This window comes from Poecilia latipinna, unplaced genomic scaffold, assembly GCF_001443285.1.
Source record: "Poecilia latipinna isolate Pla-1442-1.1 unplaced genomic scaffold, P_latipinna-1.0 Scaffold3268, whole genome shotgun sequence".
In the NCBI taxonomy this organism is placed as follows: domain Eukaryota; kingdom Metazoa; phylum Chordata; class Actinopteri; order Cyprinodontiformes; family Poeciliidae; genus Poecilia; species Poecilia latipinna.
The window spans coordinates 12,879-28,806 of NW_015115884.1; the positions used below are offsets into that span (position 1 = coordinate 12,879).

Consider the following 15,928-nt stretch of genomic DNA (forward strand, 5'->3'; position numbering starts at 1 on the left):
AGAGTTTCCACCAGTATTGTTTTGGAAACCTCAGCTGTTCCCCACAACGGATGTGAAGTCTACAGTTACATTGTTGCTGAGAAAAGCAGCGTGATCTCAGTTGGAGAGTTCTTCAAATTCACTATAAGACAGACTGCAACAGGAGATCCTTCTTGCCCATAGTAATCACCATCTACAACAACACTTTGAAGAACCTTGAATAATATGAGTTAGAGCAACACTGAATTTCCTTTTGGAATAAAAGCATTTCTGAATTAAATTTGAACCAAAACCTGCAGTAAGTCAGTGTATCCTAAACTCAGGGTCAGTCCAGGTGCCAAAAAATAAATAAAAATGTTTGGTTCTGCAACTATTGCTTTATCACTTGGAGTTCCACCTTTCTACCATTTTCTTCAGCAAATTAAGAATAACCAAGCTTGGCATACTTTTACCGAACTACTTCTTTTGCCATAAGCACATTTATCCAAATGAAAAATTTGCTGTTTCCTACACTCTCTTTCAGCCAGGAAAACCTGTGTAATTACATCCTAGGCAATGAGCAACCTGGCACCAAACTAGGTAAATAAATCTGCCTGATACATTCAGATTTGCTCTTACCCTTCATTTATGATACTTTTTAAATCTTTATTTACAAAGGAGAAATATTTTTTTCTACAATGTATAGAAAATACTGGAATAAACACATGCAACGATGGCAGAAAGCAATACTTTCCTCACAGATTGGTTCTGATTTTGCGTTTATGTCACACGTTTCAGATCATTAAAAATGATCAGACAAAGATAACCTGTATACATATATAATGTAGTTTTGAACTGATTACTTCATTTAATAAAAAAGGAAGAACGCTTATCAAACACATCCAGTTAGTTTTGGAGAGCGTTTTTTCCCCCCGCCTCCATTTCAACCAAACCTAGCATTTGAAAACTGCTTTTTCAATTAAATCAAATGATTTGAAACATTTAAGTGTGACATAATAGCATAAACAAAAATTATGTAGGCACACACACTTTTTCATAGTACAGTGTGCTGCAAGTCAGAGACAAACACCACTGTGTCCATGATAATCAGGCACTCACTGATTATCATGCGAGTGCCCGTTGCCTTATTCTCACTCCCACTTTAAAACCGGATTTTTTTTCTAAACTCGTTTCTCTCATACTAAACGAGTTCCCTCAGTTATTGTCTTATGTCACTGTGGGGTAAAAGCAGGTCTAACGAAATAGGAGCTTGATCTTTTCATTTAATACAGGCTTAGTCAGTTAATTTTGAGGCTTTCTCTTATCTGATGTAGGAATAAAGCGAGGGTCCACAGAGTCTAAGAGGCCTTCTTTATGACAACTGCTTATCTGATTGGAGGAACCGTGGAGAGCACGTTCTTAAAAGATTACATCCTTATCCGAGCATGGATTCTCAAAATGTAAAACATAGGCAAATGGAAGAAGACTGCTTTATATAAATGTTAGACTAATCTTTTTGGAATGTATCCCAAGGATGCTTTAACAAAAAAACAAAGAACAGAAAGGCTATGTTTTTGACTCCTCAGGTTGAGGTCTGAAAATATTTGTACTGTCTGCTTATTAGTCAGAGTTGTGTGCTTGTAAAAAGTGAAACTGAACTGGATGTGAGGCCGCTGTTGATGGGGGCGGGGGAAGCCCAAACATTGATCCAGCTGCAAAATTCTGCCCATCTGGAATCTTACAACAACTTTATTTCTGCAAGAAATAATCAATATTTTATTTTGCTGATGCACAACTGTGGTGTATGAAGACTGTCCAGAAGGCTCAGCCTTCAAATAAAGAAAAAAACAGCATGCATCTTGGAATTACAAGGACTGTGCTTTCAAAGTGAACCTCTCAGTATCTATTCCATGATTTCTGGACTGTAAGCCACTATGCCTTTTTCACTTGCTTTTGGCACTGCAATATGACTTTTTACCAATGGGTTTTGAAATGCTGATGAAGAGGACAGCACAAGCTCAAAAGCAGATTTGTCTCAGACACAGAGGAAGTGTGTGTGAGGCTATTCAGTTCTGAGATTGAAAAAGACAACTTTAATGTTTATAGTGCACAGGAGGAAGATTAATTTAATGATCGATGATTTTTCCTGGAAGTTTTTTTTTTTTTCTTTTTGGTGCAACAATAAATTAAACAAATCTGACAAAATGCTTTCCAAGTGGCTATAATTAGCCAGGATTTTATAATAGTGCCCAATATGTGGTTTAAATTGACCAAATCATTGCAAAATGACTATGTGTGGACCAACCAACTTTTTTCATCAAGGTGCAAAACATGTTTTCAAAAAAGAACCAGTCAAGCATAAACCGAAATTATATTAAGGTCATAATATAATTCTCATTATCTAACTGTAGAGAACCTTTGGATTCTTTTTCAAAAGAATATAATTGTTGTACTAAAAACTAATTGACTAAAATTGGGATTTTTTTTTTGTCAGTTTCAGTCTCCGTTTCAACACAGCATGTGAAAATTTTCTGCATTTTTATAAGGCTACAAACCAAAAACATCTGGGCTCTGACAGATGGTTGAGGGAACCAAAAAAATCTGAAACACCATCTTGGGTTTAGTGAAGCTGTAAAATAGTGCCATTTTCAAAGTGCATAATTAATTGAATACTTATCAAAAATGCATTCAAAACTACTCTCTATGCAGCGCAGACAGCTTAGTCTGAACTTGAACACGAGACACTGCAGATTTATTTATTTATTTTTACAGCGACACTTACTGCGCTCATGCCGTTGATCTGATCCAGAGTCAGCTGCAGCAGCTGCTCGTCGCCGCTCTCGGCCATTAGCTTCAGTGCGGGCTGCTGGAGGATCGGCTGGCTTTGGAGCAGCAGGTGTGCTATTTGTCGGATGCACTGACGGAGGAGAGAAAGAGGACGGATGAATGGGCAGAAAGAGAGGGTGATGTGCGAGATGAGTTTGGTAAGACAACAGCATAAAAGCGAGGAAAAGAGGACAAAAGACAGGGGAGAAAAGAGGAGAAACAGTGAAGGTTAATCAGTGGTGCTTATACTGTACAGCGATAAAGGTTTACACGCAAACAGATGTGTGCTGCAGACACTGGCTCCTTGTTGCAGTCCCATCCTGTAATCTATGGATAACACAATGCAATCTGACTCCCTCATGCTTCGGCAGTTTCATTTCAGCAAATTCAAATTAAAGCTGTTCAGAACAGAGTAAAAGGCCTCCATCTGCACCTCCCAACCCTCCTTCCCACGGTAACATCAGACAGCCAGGCTGACACTAGCCTATTCACACTGAATAGCATTAGCGCTAAACTAATATCACAGTCAGCTGGCCTTAGACATACAGAATAACCGGCTGAATGATTGGCTTGATACTTGCATAGTGCTCAGCAGAGCACGAATAGCATTCGGGAACGTTGGATGTCAAGGGCTTCTGGTGAATATATGCTTTGCAAAAACCACAACGCTGATGCTAACACGTTGCTCGTCTAATAGCATTAGGCTCCTGTATTAAGATGCGGGCTAAAAATGCAGGTGTTGCAGCATAGTTTGCCTGAATTTAAACAATCTTAAGGCAACCCTGAGATAAAAAAAAAGACAATGAAAATGTGCTGAAGCCACACACTTCACTAAGTTGCAGGGGTGACAAGCATTTCAAGAGATCAGGTCCTGGATTTATAATTTTACAGAACAAAATAAAAAAAAAAGAAAACATTATGTAATGATTTATCTCGGAGAGTCGAAAATTATATATTTTATGTTATTGTACAACCCTTGAACGTTTCCACAGTTCTTCATGTTACATCCACAAATTTTAATCTGTTTTAATGGGATTTTATGCGAAAGACCAGATCAAAAGATGTGCATAATTGTAAACTGAAATGGTGTGATAACTCTGGAGGAGCTACAGAAATCCACAGCTTATCTGGAAGTATACTGTTCCTTTCACTTTATAATTATGCACTACTTTATGTTCATATGACATATAGAATCCCACTAAAACACATAGAAACTTGGCATTGCAAAATTAATATGAAAAAAAAAACTGATTATTTCTTCAAGGTCTTATAAAAGCAGTGGTCTCAACACGGGTGTACATGACAATACAGCGCATTTCCATATTTCTTTGCTGCAGGAAATCATGCAACATTGTTATGCCATTTCCTTCAACATTATCCACTGCTACTGTCAAGTCTGGGCAACTATAGGAAAATAGAAACCATAAACAAACAACAACAAAAAATAGTGCATCAGTTTGGCCTGTTACCTGCACAGGGAGCTTGTGTTTGGTCTTGTAAAGAGACCTCACCATGGAGACCAACTCCTGACCCAAGTCTAATGTGCCCTCTGAGGCCTGGCAGCGGGTCAGCAGAGCTGAGGTCAGCATCACCCAGGGGTTACGCTCTGACTGGGCCCTGCAGACAAAAAGAAGATGAATGTATTGTGTGCAGTATTATACCCACAAGCTTGTGTTTTCTATAAACAATATTGCGATAATTTAAAAGCTTGATTAAAAAGGCAGGTATAGAAATGAAGAAAAAGCATATTTCGCTGCAGCTCAAATAGCTTTATTAAAATGCCAGCCCTAACAGGACACAACTAAAAAAAAAAAAAAAACATTTTCAAAAAGCCCATTACAGGAGAACGTAGCTTTTGAATTTTCTTCTTAGAAAAGAACAGGGAAAAACAGACTTGCGTGTACCTCATTTGAATCAAAAATAATAATAATAATAATAATAATAATAAAAAAAAGAACAGGGCATCTTTTTTTAACAATCAAAAATGCATAAATACAATTTTAAGATTTTTTTTGTTAATTACGTTTCTAAAACCTAAGTACTATGTACAATCCCCAGCAGTGATCCAGCGTATTTGACTACACTGTATGAAATATTGAGTTTTGTGAAAAAAGTATGTAGATGACTTTTCATTTTGCTGCATTTTCTGTAAAGATGCTGCTTGATGTTATTGTGTTTTTAACCTTAGGGCTATCATATATTGTGTTGTAAAGCTAACACAATATCTCACTACCTCAAACCAGTGAACTGCTACAGTATTCATTCTTTTCTTTGCAGTCCTATGACATCAGATGATAATCCTGTTAGACAAAGACCGGATTAAAGCAGATGACTACAGTTTGCGCACCATATGGCATACGTTATGCATAATGAAAAAAAAAAAATGAAGAAAAGCAGCATAAAAAATACAAGGCAGGCATGAAAGCAGCTAGAATGATCAGGAGGTTTGTAAATAAACTAATGAATTCTGGCCATGACATTATGAAGACAATGTTTGACTAAACCCTCCACCCCCTGCGGTAAATATTAAACACCTACACTCAGCATCATCCTTCTCCTGTGTGTTTACACACCAGAGGACAGCTGCCAACACTGACAGGGATCACTATGTTGACATGCTCTTATGAGCTTCTTACAACCTTCAACAATGCCTCCACAGTAACAGATTAGCTCCTACCAAGGCCAGCAGATCCTTGCCCAACACAAACTTCAGTCAGACGAGGGAAAAAAAACCCCCAAAAAAACACCATAAGACCCGTAGTCAATTTTCAGAGACAGGTATTTAAATTCTGATGACATGATGTCAGATGAAAGTCATATAAAGAAAATTTTGCTGAGCCAATCAAATGTTGGCGAGTGTAGTTGGATAATACAAAACAAAAGTCTTGTTGCATCTAAATCAAGCCACAGAAAGAGAATTACAAAAAATAAATAAAAATTAAGTGGTGCTGAGGCCTTTAAATATTTATGTGAGAACCCGAGTTTCTCGCCCTGAGCAGCTGTTTCACCTCTGCATGAGGCGGCCATGGGAACAAACAGAGTCCACTCATGGCGCTGCCACACAACACTCTGAGCTTTAAAATAACAGACAGGAGAAGGATGCTGCAGCATGACACTGCGAGTGTCTGTGCTCTCGCCAAATCTGTCACAAGGCGCAATGCGAGTCACAGCCAGCCTCAATCCATGTTTTGAATCATGACTCAAAGATTGTGGACAAACCAAAGGATAAGCTCCGCTCTTAATTCGGCATCCAAACAACACCCTTCTGTAGTCGCACTGAAGAAAGTCCTGACTCTAACCACACAAACACACACACACGTACCGTGTTTCATTCAGTGTGAAAGCATCACTGGTTTTTAAACGAATTCTTAAACACGCAATCAGCTTGATGTTTTATTTAAATCTGACAGGGCAGCGACAAAACTGGGGTTAGAAGAAGCGATCGTGACAGCCTCAGCAGTCTGACGGTTATAATGCGCTAAAAGTCAGAGGCGTTCCAGTCAAAGGCAGAGTGCAGCTGTGTTGTCTAAACCTAATCCCAGCTCTCCAACTTCTTTTGTACAAAGCTCAGCACAGAAGCTGGAGTCAGGCAGAACAATTTGTCTCCATTCTTGAGTGCTAGGAGGAATTGATTCTCCATCTAATGGGCTATTTCCACAGTATGAGCTTTTAAAGTGACCCTATTACCCTTTCAGGAAATCAGGGGGTTCACCTGCAGCTCCGGTGAAGGAATTACAGCGTATATGGGCCTCCACTGTCAAAACCTTATGGCCCCATCCACAGGAGCTTCTGCCGCCTTTATCAACTGGAGTGTACTAGAGACGGGACTTGTGGTGCTGAAAGCTGCAGGCTGGTCATAAAAAGTTATTAAGACATGTACAGATTCATCCCTGCAGCGCTCTGTAACGTAAATATTAAATTTCCAAATGTAAAAAAAAAAAAACCCTCCAAAAACAAAAGCATGTTACAATGAACCAGATGTCGAACCATTGGCTTTGACGGTTAATCAGTTTATCAGGGATCAGCTGGTTGGAATCGAGAGATCCCACCTTTTTCAAATCCTTGAACACACCATATGTAAACATCGTCAGGTTACACTGACATCACTTTTATAAATAATAAAAAAAAGTACACAAGGCATAAGAAGCTACTGAAAAGAAAAACGAGATGTATGTTATTGTTTCAGGCATCTACAACAAAGACTGAAGATAACAACAAGTTGAACTTACACAGCAAAGTTGCTCTGAATGTCAGAATAAGGCTGGATTTAGAAATGTTGGCAGACTTTCAGAAATCTCAGTTCAAGTGTGAGTGTAATAACTCTACAGATCATAATACCCACAGTGACTGCTGACAGGTTCATATTTTTGATCTTCAAGTAAATGCACAGACACACAACATGTGGAAATGTCTAACTTAAACTGCAGATCGAAGCCTTTCGAGCGACGCTCCACGCTGAAGTCTTAACTATGCGTTGTCCCTGCGTTCGTTAGAACACCACCCCGCTGTTAATCGAGGACAACAGAGCGGGAGACAAGCAATCTCATCATCAGGGATTTGTCAATATTAGAGGCAACTTTTGCTAAGGCTCAGATAGTCTCTGTTTTTCAACTTCATGTTCCCAGTGTGTCTGTGGGTGATTAAAGACACAAATTACAGAACCGACTCAGTGAAAGGAAAACGAATTGAATAAAAGAAACCCATTAAAAATTGTCAATGTGTGCCTTTGCTTTATAATCTTTAAACGGAATCGTGTAAAACACTAACACACCTGATGGCTTATGTACTCTAAATATGCATCTAAAAACTATTTTTGCCTTACTTCTCCAAGTTTCACAAAAACTTGGTGCCATTTCTAAAAAAGGCAAATGCAGTCTACAACATCTATTGAGAAACAATAATAATAATAATAATAAAAAACTAAAAACCTGATGAAGGTTTGTTATCCTCCCCATTGATGCTTTTTTTTCTGAGTGACAAAGTGTAAACAATTACTTCTTTAGAACTGTTTCAGTTTTTATTGCAAAATTATATACGTTGCCTATGTTGCCTATTATTTGTCAAAATATTGCCGCTAGTAGACAACAGTTCTTTTTTTTTTTCTGTGCTGCAGTCACCCATAGCGCCTGTACAGCTCTATAAGAATGCATGTCAATCACAACTCAAAACGTCAGTTCTCATCTATCACTCAGCTTATTGTAAATAGTTTTTAAACTTAAAAAAAAAACAGTAGGGAAAATGGCCTGGAAACACAAAAATGTCTACAATTTAAAAGTCAAAGTAAGTCCCTCTAAGGATAAATATAGCAAGCTTTAGGTAAGTAGAACAACAAACACTGCATATAAAGCCATTTCTAAACATCTCGAAATGAAAAATTTTAACCTGTATGAAAAATACACTACCCTTTTTTTTTCTTTGTTTGCCTGGCCTGAAAAGAAACTCTTCTGGCTGAAACTTTATTCAAACATTTTGTGGCAGAGTGAAGCTGTGCCCAGAAATGGCCCAATGTGATAAAGTGCTATATCAAAACCCTAGCCAGAGAACATGCTGCCTCTGCCAGATGGTCTTCGTCCCTCTGTGCATCCTCCCCAGATAAACATCTTACATTTACTGGAAAATGAGATTTATCAGATCAGGTTGGCTTCCTCTATTGTTTTGGGTAGTATTTTTGGCCACATTTGCAGATTAACTTTAATAAGACACAGTTTAAAACCCCTTGAGCAGTGCTGTTATAACAAAGGAATAACATTACTTCATCTTTCAATGTTTTAAAGGTCATGGACACTTTCTCACCAAAGTCACAACGTCTGATGTGGTAATGGTTTCTGAAAACCAAACATTCACTTTTAAGATCCGGGCACACTTTTATTTACTTTTACTTTTATTTGTTGATGCCATTGTGCAGAAGACCATCAGTGAGCTGCAGATGCTACAAAAGAAAACTTACACTTCATCTTTCATCATGGGTGGCCATGCTTGCAAGAGAAGCATGAGCAACTGAAAGTCCTCCCACTTCTGCGCTCCATCCAACATCTCCTGGAAAAGGGCATACCGTTTGTCTTCATCCTCCACATCCTCTACCTGGACCTGGAGGCGAAAAAGGGGAAGGTGAGGAGAGAAAAACACCCTGAGAGCCAAACCAGGTGTACAGATTTAGGATTTTACACATACGATTCAATAATACAGGTACTGTTTGAGCTTTTGAGATGTTGATCTGCTGCTCCAGGTTGTAAAAAAAAAAAAAAAACTGTCTTGTTGCTTTGCACCATAACCACTGTCCAAAAGCAAAAACAAGAATCGGAAATCAGCTGCCCACAATCCAAAATGAGGAGGAAAAATACCCCAAAAAGTAACGTTTTCACTGGAAAGATGGAGAAGAATTGTTTTAAACGAATAAAAACAAATATGACAAAGCTACTCGACCAAGTAGCCAACGTGGGCCACACAACTCTAGAAACAAACACTGACTTAGAAATGCCATTTTATTAATTTTTGCATCAGAAGTTGTTCTCAGGGTTTCTGAATTATGCTTCTGTAAACCAGAATGTGGTATTCACCAATAATGACAAGCATAATAATAATCGAGTTAAAACTTTATCTCAGATCACTTCTGAATGCGTTACTGACTAAATAGAGAACTCCTGCAACCTGGATTGCAACCAGCAACTCACAAAATTTGCAAATTTGCTCCCATTTTGCTGGACTTGATGTTCAGGTTCACTTCCTAGTGCATTTATTGCATACTGCTTCGTGAATTGTGCAATAGTTTTATATCTGGAGAGAAAATTTTTTCTTTTTTTAAATGATTTATGCTTCCATATTTGTTGTGCTTCTCTTTTTAATAGTAAAAAAAAAAATCTTTGCAAAACTAACTGGCTGCACAACAGATCTATATCTTGTGTTGGAGTCATTTTCCTCATAAAGTTGGGCAGGGGAATAAACGAGCAGAGCTTAAACTTGAGACCCTTCAAAAATGGAGGTCAGACGAGAAACAGAAGCAGAATTTTAATTACCTGCAAAAAGCCCTAATCTGAGGCTATCAAATCCATCAGTGAATGTCATCTGCAAACCAGAGCGTGTTAATCAGTATTTCTGCTTTATGAACACTGTACGTCTTCTTATCGCAGAAGCATTTTATAACTTTTACCGCCATGCTTATTCCTTATCTTTGAAAGTTTAAGGACATGGATAACATTAGGATTACTTTTTAGAACATTAAGTTATAAGTTCTTTGCAACAGTAGTTTTCGTTGCAACTAAAGATGCATTAAACTATCAATGGCTACATTATTTTGCATGGACAAAGATGAACACAACATTCTTATAAAAGTTCACACACACCAGATCTGACCTTCTGTCAACTGATAATTGATTCACTCCCATTTACCACAGAGATATGAGGCTTATATCCTCTTAATAAGTGAGGACTGCAATTACCTGTGCCTGGTGATTAAATTCAACAGTTTTTTGCGGTGCACAATGAACATGGTGCAGCAGGGCAACAAGAACAAGGGATGTGGGGCAGGAATGGGCAGCTAATATTATAATTACACATGAAGTGGAAATTAGATCTTCCCAAACGTGTATTTTTAATCAATCAGCACCAAACCACCACATACATGTATTCTAGTCATTATGAACTAATTTTTATTCTACACTCAAATCTATGCAATGACCAATGTTGTTTTGTTTTATATATTATCATTTTTAGGCAGCAATGAAATATCCAAGTCTTTAAAAGGGCCTACAAGCTTGCCACATTTTGGTATTCAGTTTGCAATTTTCTAACCAACTCAGGTCAGTTTCTGAAAAATTTAATTGTTGATGTTCCAGGTTAATCTATATTCTGTCCATCCTGGCTACTTCCTCTGCCACCAGTAGCCAAAAACTATTCCCATAAAATAGCATTTCTATATTGTCATGTTTGCCTACAGGGAACGTATTATGATTGTATGGTTTGGGTTTCATTATGCTACACTTGAGAATAGTGTCTGGATCTAACTTTTTATACTTCAAAAATAATATAGAAGCCTTATGGCAAAATACATCTATAGAGCTTTGCACTGTTGGTTATATTTTTTTTACAAGGTTATTTTATGCCTACACTAAAATTGCGCTTTGATTTGCCAGTTGAACCAAGAACTATAACTTTCAATTTATCAGTCTACAAGTGTAACTAGACCTGGATATTTGGTGCTTCCAAAAACTTTGTTGAATTTTGGAGCGCAACAATATTTGTCTCCATAACCTTTTAAGATTATGTCTCAAGATGAATCGGCTTTTATTGATGAATTTGCAGAATTATTTTTCCCAACCAGTATTATTTTTGTTTGACGAGTCACAAATATTGACTTCTCAACATGATTCCTCCTCTCTATGGCTGCTGCAAAGTATGACTTAAGAACTATTTTTCACACAGAAGACATTGTTAAGCTTTTGCATCAACTGTATTGGGAAACCTTACTGTGGCATGGCTTAACAACAGGAAACTCAGTGGACTCTAAAATTCATTTGGCTGGATTGGTGATGACTTGAAATCAGATGGAAATACTACAAATAGGAACTTCTTTTCCTTTTATGACTTAACATGATGTTTGGGACTTGGTTTGAGGTATTGCGTTGCATTATGGAGTTTTTAGGCATTATTGTGTTGCATCTTTTTCAATATTGTGATAGTGCTCTACTTTAAGTTAGCTACAGTATCTTGAAAGACCTTTCTTACACCATCAGTCATTATTTTTGGAAGAGAATTCTTTAGAACATTCAGATCAGTAAGGTTTGTATGAATTTGTTTATACAGCTTTCATAGCGTCTGCGTTTTAATCAGGCTGAGGTCTGGATGTTTATCAGACTACTGAAGTTTCAGTATTTTCTATTTCACACCGTCTTCATCTTGCTTTAAAACTGGCATAGGGAGTTTGTTCCTTTATTCTTTGCATAGTGCTCTGTAAATAGTTTAAACAATTTGTTCTTGTTTCTCAAAAAATCCTATGGTTGCTGTTGCTAACATATTGTGATACCAAATACTTTAAAAAATAAATAAAAAAAAAAAAAAAAAGAACAAAAAATATGCTTGCTCAGACAGGGAAACAACATTACATTTTAAACTAACAAACTTCAGCTAGACTGAAGGTTAAACAGAGCATGGAGACAGACATGAAAGGAAAGTTGAATGAAAAGGATGAAACCCATTTTATTTACTGTGCTGACCCTGAAAACAGTGCTTGTAAATTAAATCTACTACTTCACGCTTTTCCACCATGACTACAGTTAACCCTGCTTTCAGCAGAAGGATGAAAAGGAATAAGGAGAGCCAAAGGTGGGCAGAAAAATGCCTTAAGTGCACAGAAAATGGCTGAAATAAAAAAAACAGCTACCAGTAGCCACTTCATTGATCTTTGGCATCTTTTTTTTTTTTTTTTTTTAGTCAAAAAAAAAGTAAAAAAAAAAGAAACTAGACACAGGAGCTGGAGTGTTAAATATGATTACTGTAAGAATGGTTGATTCTCAAAAGCGGGGGCACAGACCTTTAACACAGTCTCTTCGTGCATGTGGGAAAAAAAATCAATTGGCCTAGTTTGTTTATTATTACATACGAAGACAAAGAAGTTAATGTGTTTGCGCAGATGTGGAGGAAGAGATACACAAGAATTACATGTTTTTTAAAGTAATTTTAGTGTTCTCATGGGTAAGTGTGAGATAGATGGGAGTATAGACAGAAGGTGAGATCTCAGTAGTGCACACAAACACATCTAACCTGATATTATATTCATTTAACATTTAACAAGGCCATACGAAACAACATTTTCATTATTATCCAATTGCGTGAAGTCCGATAGATTACAGATTAATACACTTCCACATTGCTTCAATTCTTTTAACCTGGCAGGATATTATAAGTTTATTTTGAGGAAATGCACACAACCACCAAAGCATAACGAGGATAATTAATGTAGGCAAACAGCTTTACACAGACTTGGAAAGAATCAAGTGAATGCAAGAACTTTAATAAAACGCAGAGAAATAATTTCCCCCAAATCTCAGTGTTTTCTTGAAAAGCAGGCTCTCTCAGGACGAATACTGAAACTTCAATGAGCTCAGCTAAGCTCTTTTAAATATGAACAGCTTTCATGTATATGTGACACATGAAGGTAAAATTGTAGATAATTCTTGACACACACTAGGGGAATGAATACCAACAATAGTCTGTGTCTGGATGGGTAAGCATCATAAGCAAGAACCTGCTTTGAAAGCTTAAACAGATGTGAGGCACATATTTATGATCTATGGGGACAGTTCTTTGTAAATAATCTATTTATTTACTTTTAAATCCTGCTGTCACTGATGGTTTTCCATTGTATTCAGAAGAGGCAAAGCTAAAGTAGCTGGAAATTGGCTGTGAGACAGGAATTTGTATTCCCTTAATCGGTGCCAAATTTGCAGGGCATAAGCTCATTAAAATATACTAAAAGTAAAAGCTTAATGTTAAAGTTGATGTATAATGTAAATTTTCGACTGACATGTTTAAAATTTTAAGACTGGTTAATTAAACTCTTACCAATTTGGTTTTTGCTCAGTTTTTTTTTTTTATTTCTAGCATCTGTCCTGTCATGGAAACTGTTGCTTTTCTAATAGATACTGGTAAATGTCAGAACACAAAATTGATTCATTTAAGCCTGTAACATGCAACAATCAAATCAATTCAACAAGACTAAACTAAACAAAGCAATGGGATAATTTTATATGTCTTATTGAAAAGCCATGAGTTAATATTAAGGTACATTCTACTGTGAGAATCTCACAGTGACACAAACCTTTGGTCTGACAGTTTCTCGAGCTTTTCCACCATCCCTCCTCAGGTGTTTTAAGGTCATCTACTAAAGCAGAAAAAGGAAGTCTGTTCTGCATGAATGCTGTCTAGAGTGGCTGAAAGCCTTCTCTGACTGTACTAAATTTGGAGTGCTTCCCTTTAAATTAACCTATGATGGTTTACAGCAACTGCCAAGGACTGAATCAGTCTGGACCAAAATGCAAAAAAAAAAAAAGCTTTAGTTTGCGTGGATTAATGTTTGGGAGCACTGCTTTAGTGGAAACGCCACTGATTCTGACAATCTATATAAACAGTAGAGGCGTCGCAATTAATAAAATATCTAGTGGCATATGTGAAAAAATAATAATCTGACAGTTATATATAGCAATGTAAGCAAACATTTCTACATCAATAAGATGAGGCATTTTACCTTCTGCAACTCCCACATATTTTCTGCAATTCATCAAGCTGTGACTTCTGTCTGTGTCTTTTATTACCTACGCACCTAGAGCACATTTCAGAAGCCTAAACAGAGTTTAGAAAGGCCTAATAAAATATTTAAAGCTATTATGTAAATTTATGAGGGGGAGCCAACTTCAGAAGAAGGTCAGGAAGCAGGAGATGCATTCCACAGCAATTTTCAGTGCAGACACTTTCCCACAGAGACCGAAAGACCAGCAGGAAAAAAAAAACAAACAAACAAAAAAAACATCACACGCCATGTGTTCTTTCTGGTCATCTTTCATGACCCAAACATTAATAAGAAAAATACTTCAGTACCTGTTTATTGCAGTCAAACGTAAATGAGAAATATGGTTTTCACTGCAGGAAGCTTTTCAGGAACCTACGTAGGTTTCTGAGATAGTCCCCACTCCCTCTTAAGCTCCACTGACACATATACACCAATATTTATTGCCCTCTTGGATCAGTTACCCAGGACAGCTGACTGGGCTGGAGACAGAACAGTGATGCAGTCCACAAGAAGTGACTGGGCAGACTGTATTTATCGAGAAAGCTTAGGACCGTCAGTGTGCAACAGTGCAAAAAGATGTTCAATTCAGTTTATCTATATAGCGTCGATTCACAACAAATGTCATTTCAAGGCACCTTAAAAAAAAAAATTAAATTCATTCAGATGTTGCATGAATAAATATTCTAAAATGCTAGTGAGAAAAAGCTGTAAATAGCAAAAACCTTGTGATTTAACATTTATAGCAGATACAACAGAGGTTTATCTCCTATTCGCATGGCAGGAACAAGGTTGAAGCAGGAAGTCATTTATATCTATTTAGGCTCATTTATCTCTATTTACGCCCATCACATCAACAAAGTAGGCTAATGTGGTGCTGCTAAAATCAAACTCAAGTCAAAGATGCACTTTTCTTTCTGAATTCTTATAAGCTTGTAGTGAAACAGAAGTGAACCTTTGCCCCTGTCAACAAAACTGCCTGATAATGTTCTCAGCAACTTGGCAATTATCCCAGTCCTTGACCTGAGTGGCAGAGGAACTAAAGGGAAGGGAGAGAGAGGAGAGAACACGCTTGTCAGTGTATCGGACTGGGAGCGGCAGTGGAGCCGGAGGACATAGACATCTCTGCGTCTGGCCTTTACTGAGTGGGCTCTGAGTGAGCTCATCAATATTCATTGACCTGCGCCGGCTAATGTCCCCAGCGACGGGCAGAATAAAGTTGCAGAGGTCACACTCTTCACAAGGGGAGAGGGAGGGCGAAAATTAGCGAAGCTGGAAGGAAGTGACGGGGATGAGAGACTTCAGTTTTTCAGACAAAAACGAACGCAAAGAAAAGCAAACGCCAAAGATGGCATTACCCCGAGGGCGAGAGGGAGGCAGAGGGTTTATTACGATTTGAAAGTGAAACACATAAAACATGCAGAGAAAGCATAAGTACAAAGATAAAGACACGTGCACCTGTGGGGAAAAACAAACACAGAGACACTCCAATGTAAGCAGGGTAAGACATGACAGGATAAGTGCAATGACAAACAAATACAGCTTCCTATTCCCTCCCTCGATTCGCTATATTTCCTTTTTGCTCTCGCTGATGTCTGGGGAGGATCTGCCTTGTATAACACGACACAGGAGTATACATAATGGTGCATGCCTCGAGAAAGAAAGAAAATAAGAGATGGGAAGAGTTTGGATGACAGAACACAGAAGGGGAGTGGCAAGAAAGCAACAATACATAGAGTGTAAGAATGAACAAGAGAGCTTTTAAAACAGAGAGTAGCTCAACATAAAAAGCCTGTGTGAATAAAAATTGTATGAATTTGATTTATCTGCTTCCTTTTTAGCATTATGTTTTAATATTAAATCCAT

General features: G+C 37.6%; 1 protein-coding gene across 1 annotated transcript in view; it reads right to left on the reverse strand.

The window, feature by feature from the left end:
- Window positions 1–2,695: 2,695 nt before the first annotated feature.
- Window positions 2,696–15,928, reverse strand: part of LOC106940531 (neuroblastoma-amplified sequence-like) — a 35,813-nt gene continuing 22,580 nt past the window's right edge. The window contains exons 6-8 of the mRNA XM_015023292.1: window positions 8,732–8,871; window positions 4,254–4,401; window positions 2,696–2,875 (exon numbers count right to left, since the gene is read on the reverse strand). Of these exons, the coding sequence (XP_014878778.1) occupies window positions 2,711–2,875; window positions 4,254–4,401; window positions 8,732–8,871 (453 nt within the window). The 3' untranslated portion in view covers window positions 2,696–2,710. The remainder of the gene's footprint in view (window positions 2,876–4,253; window positions 4,402–8,731; window positions 8,872–15,928) is intronic.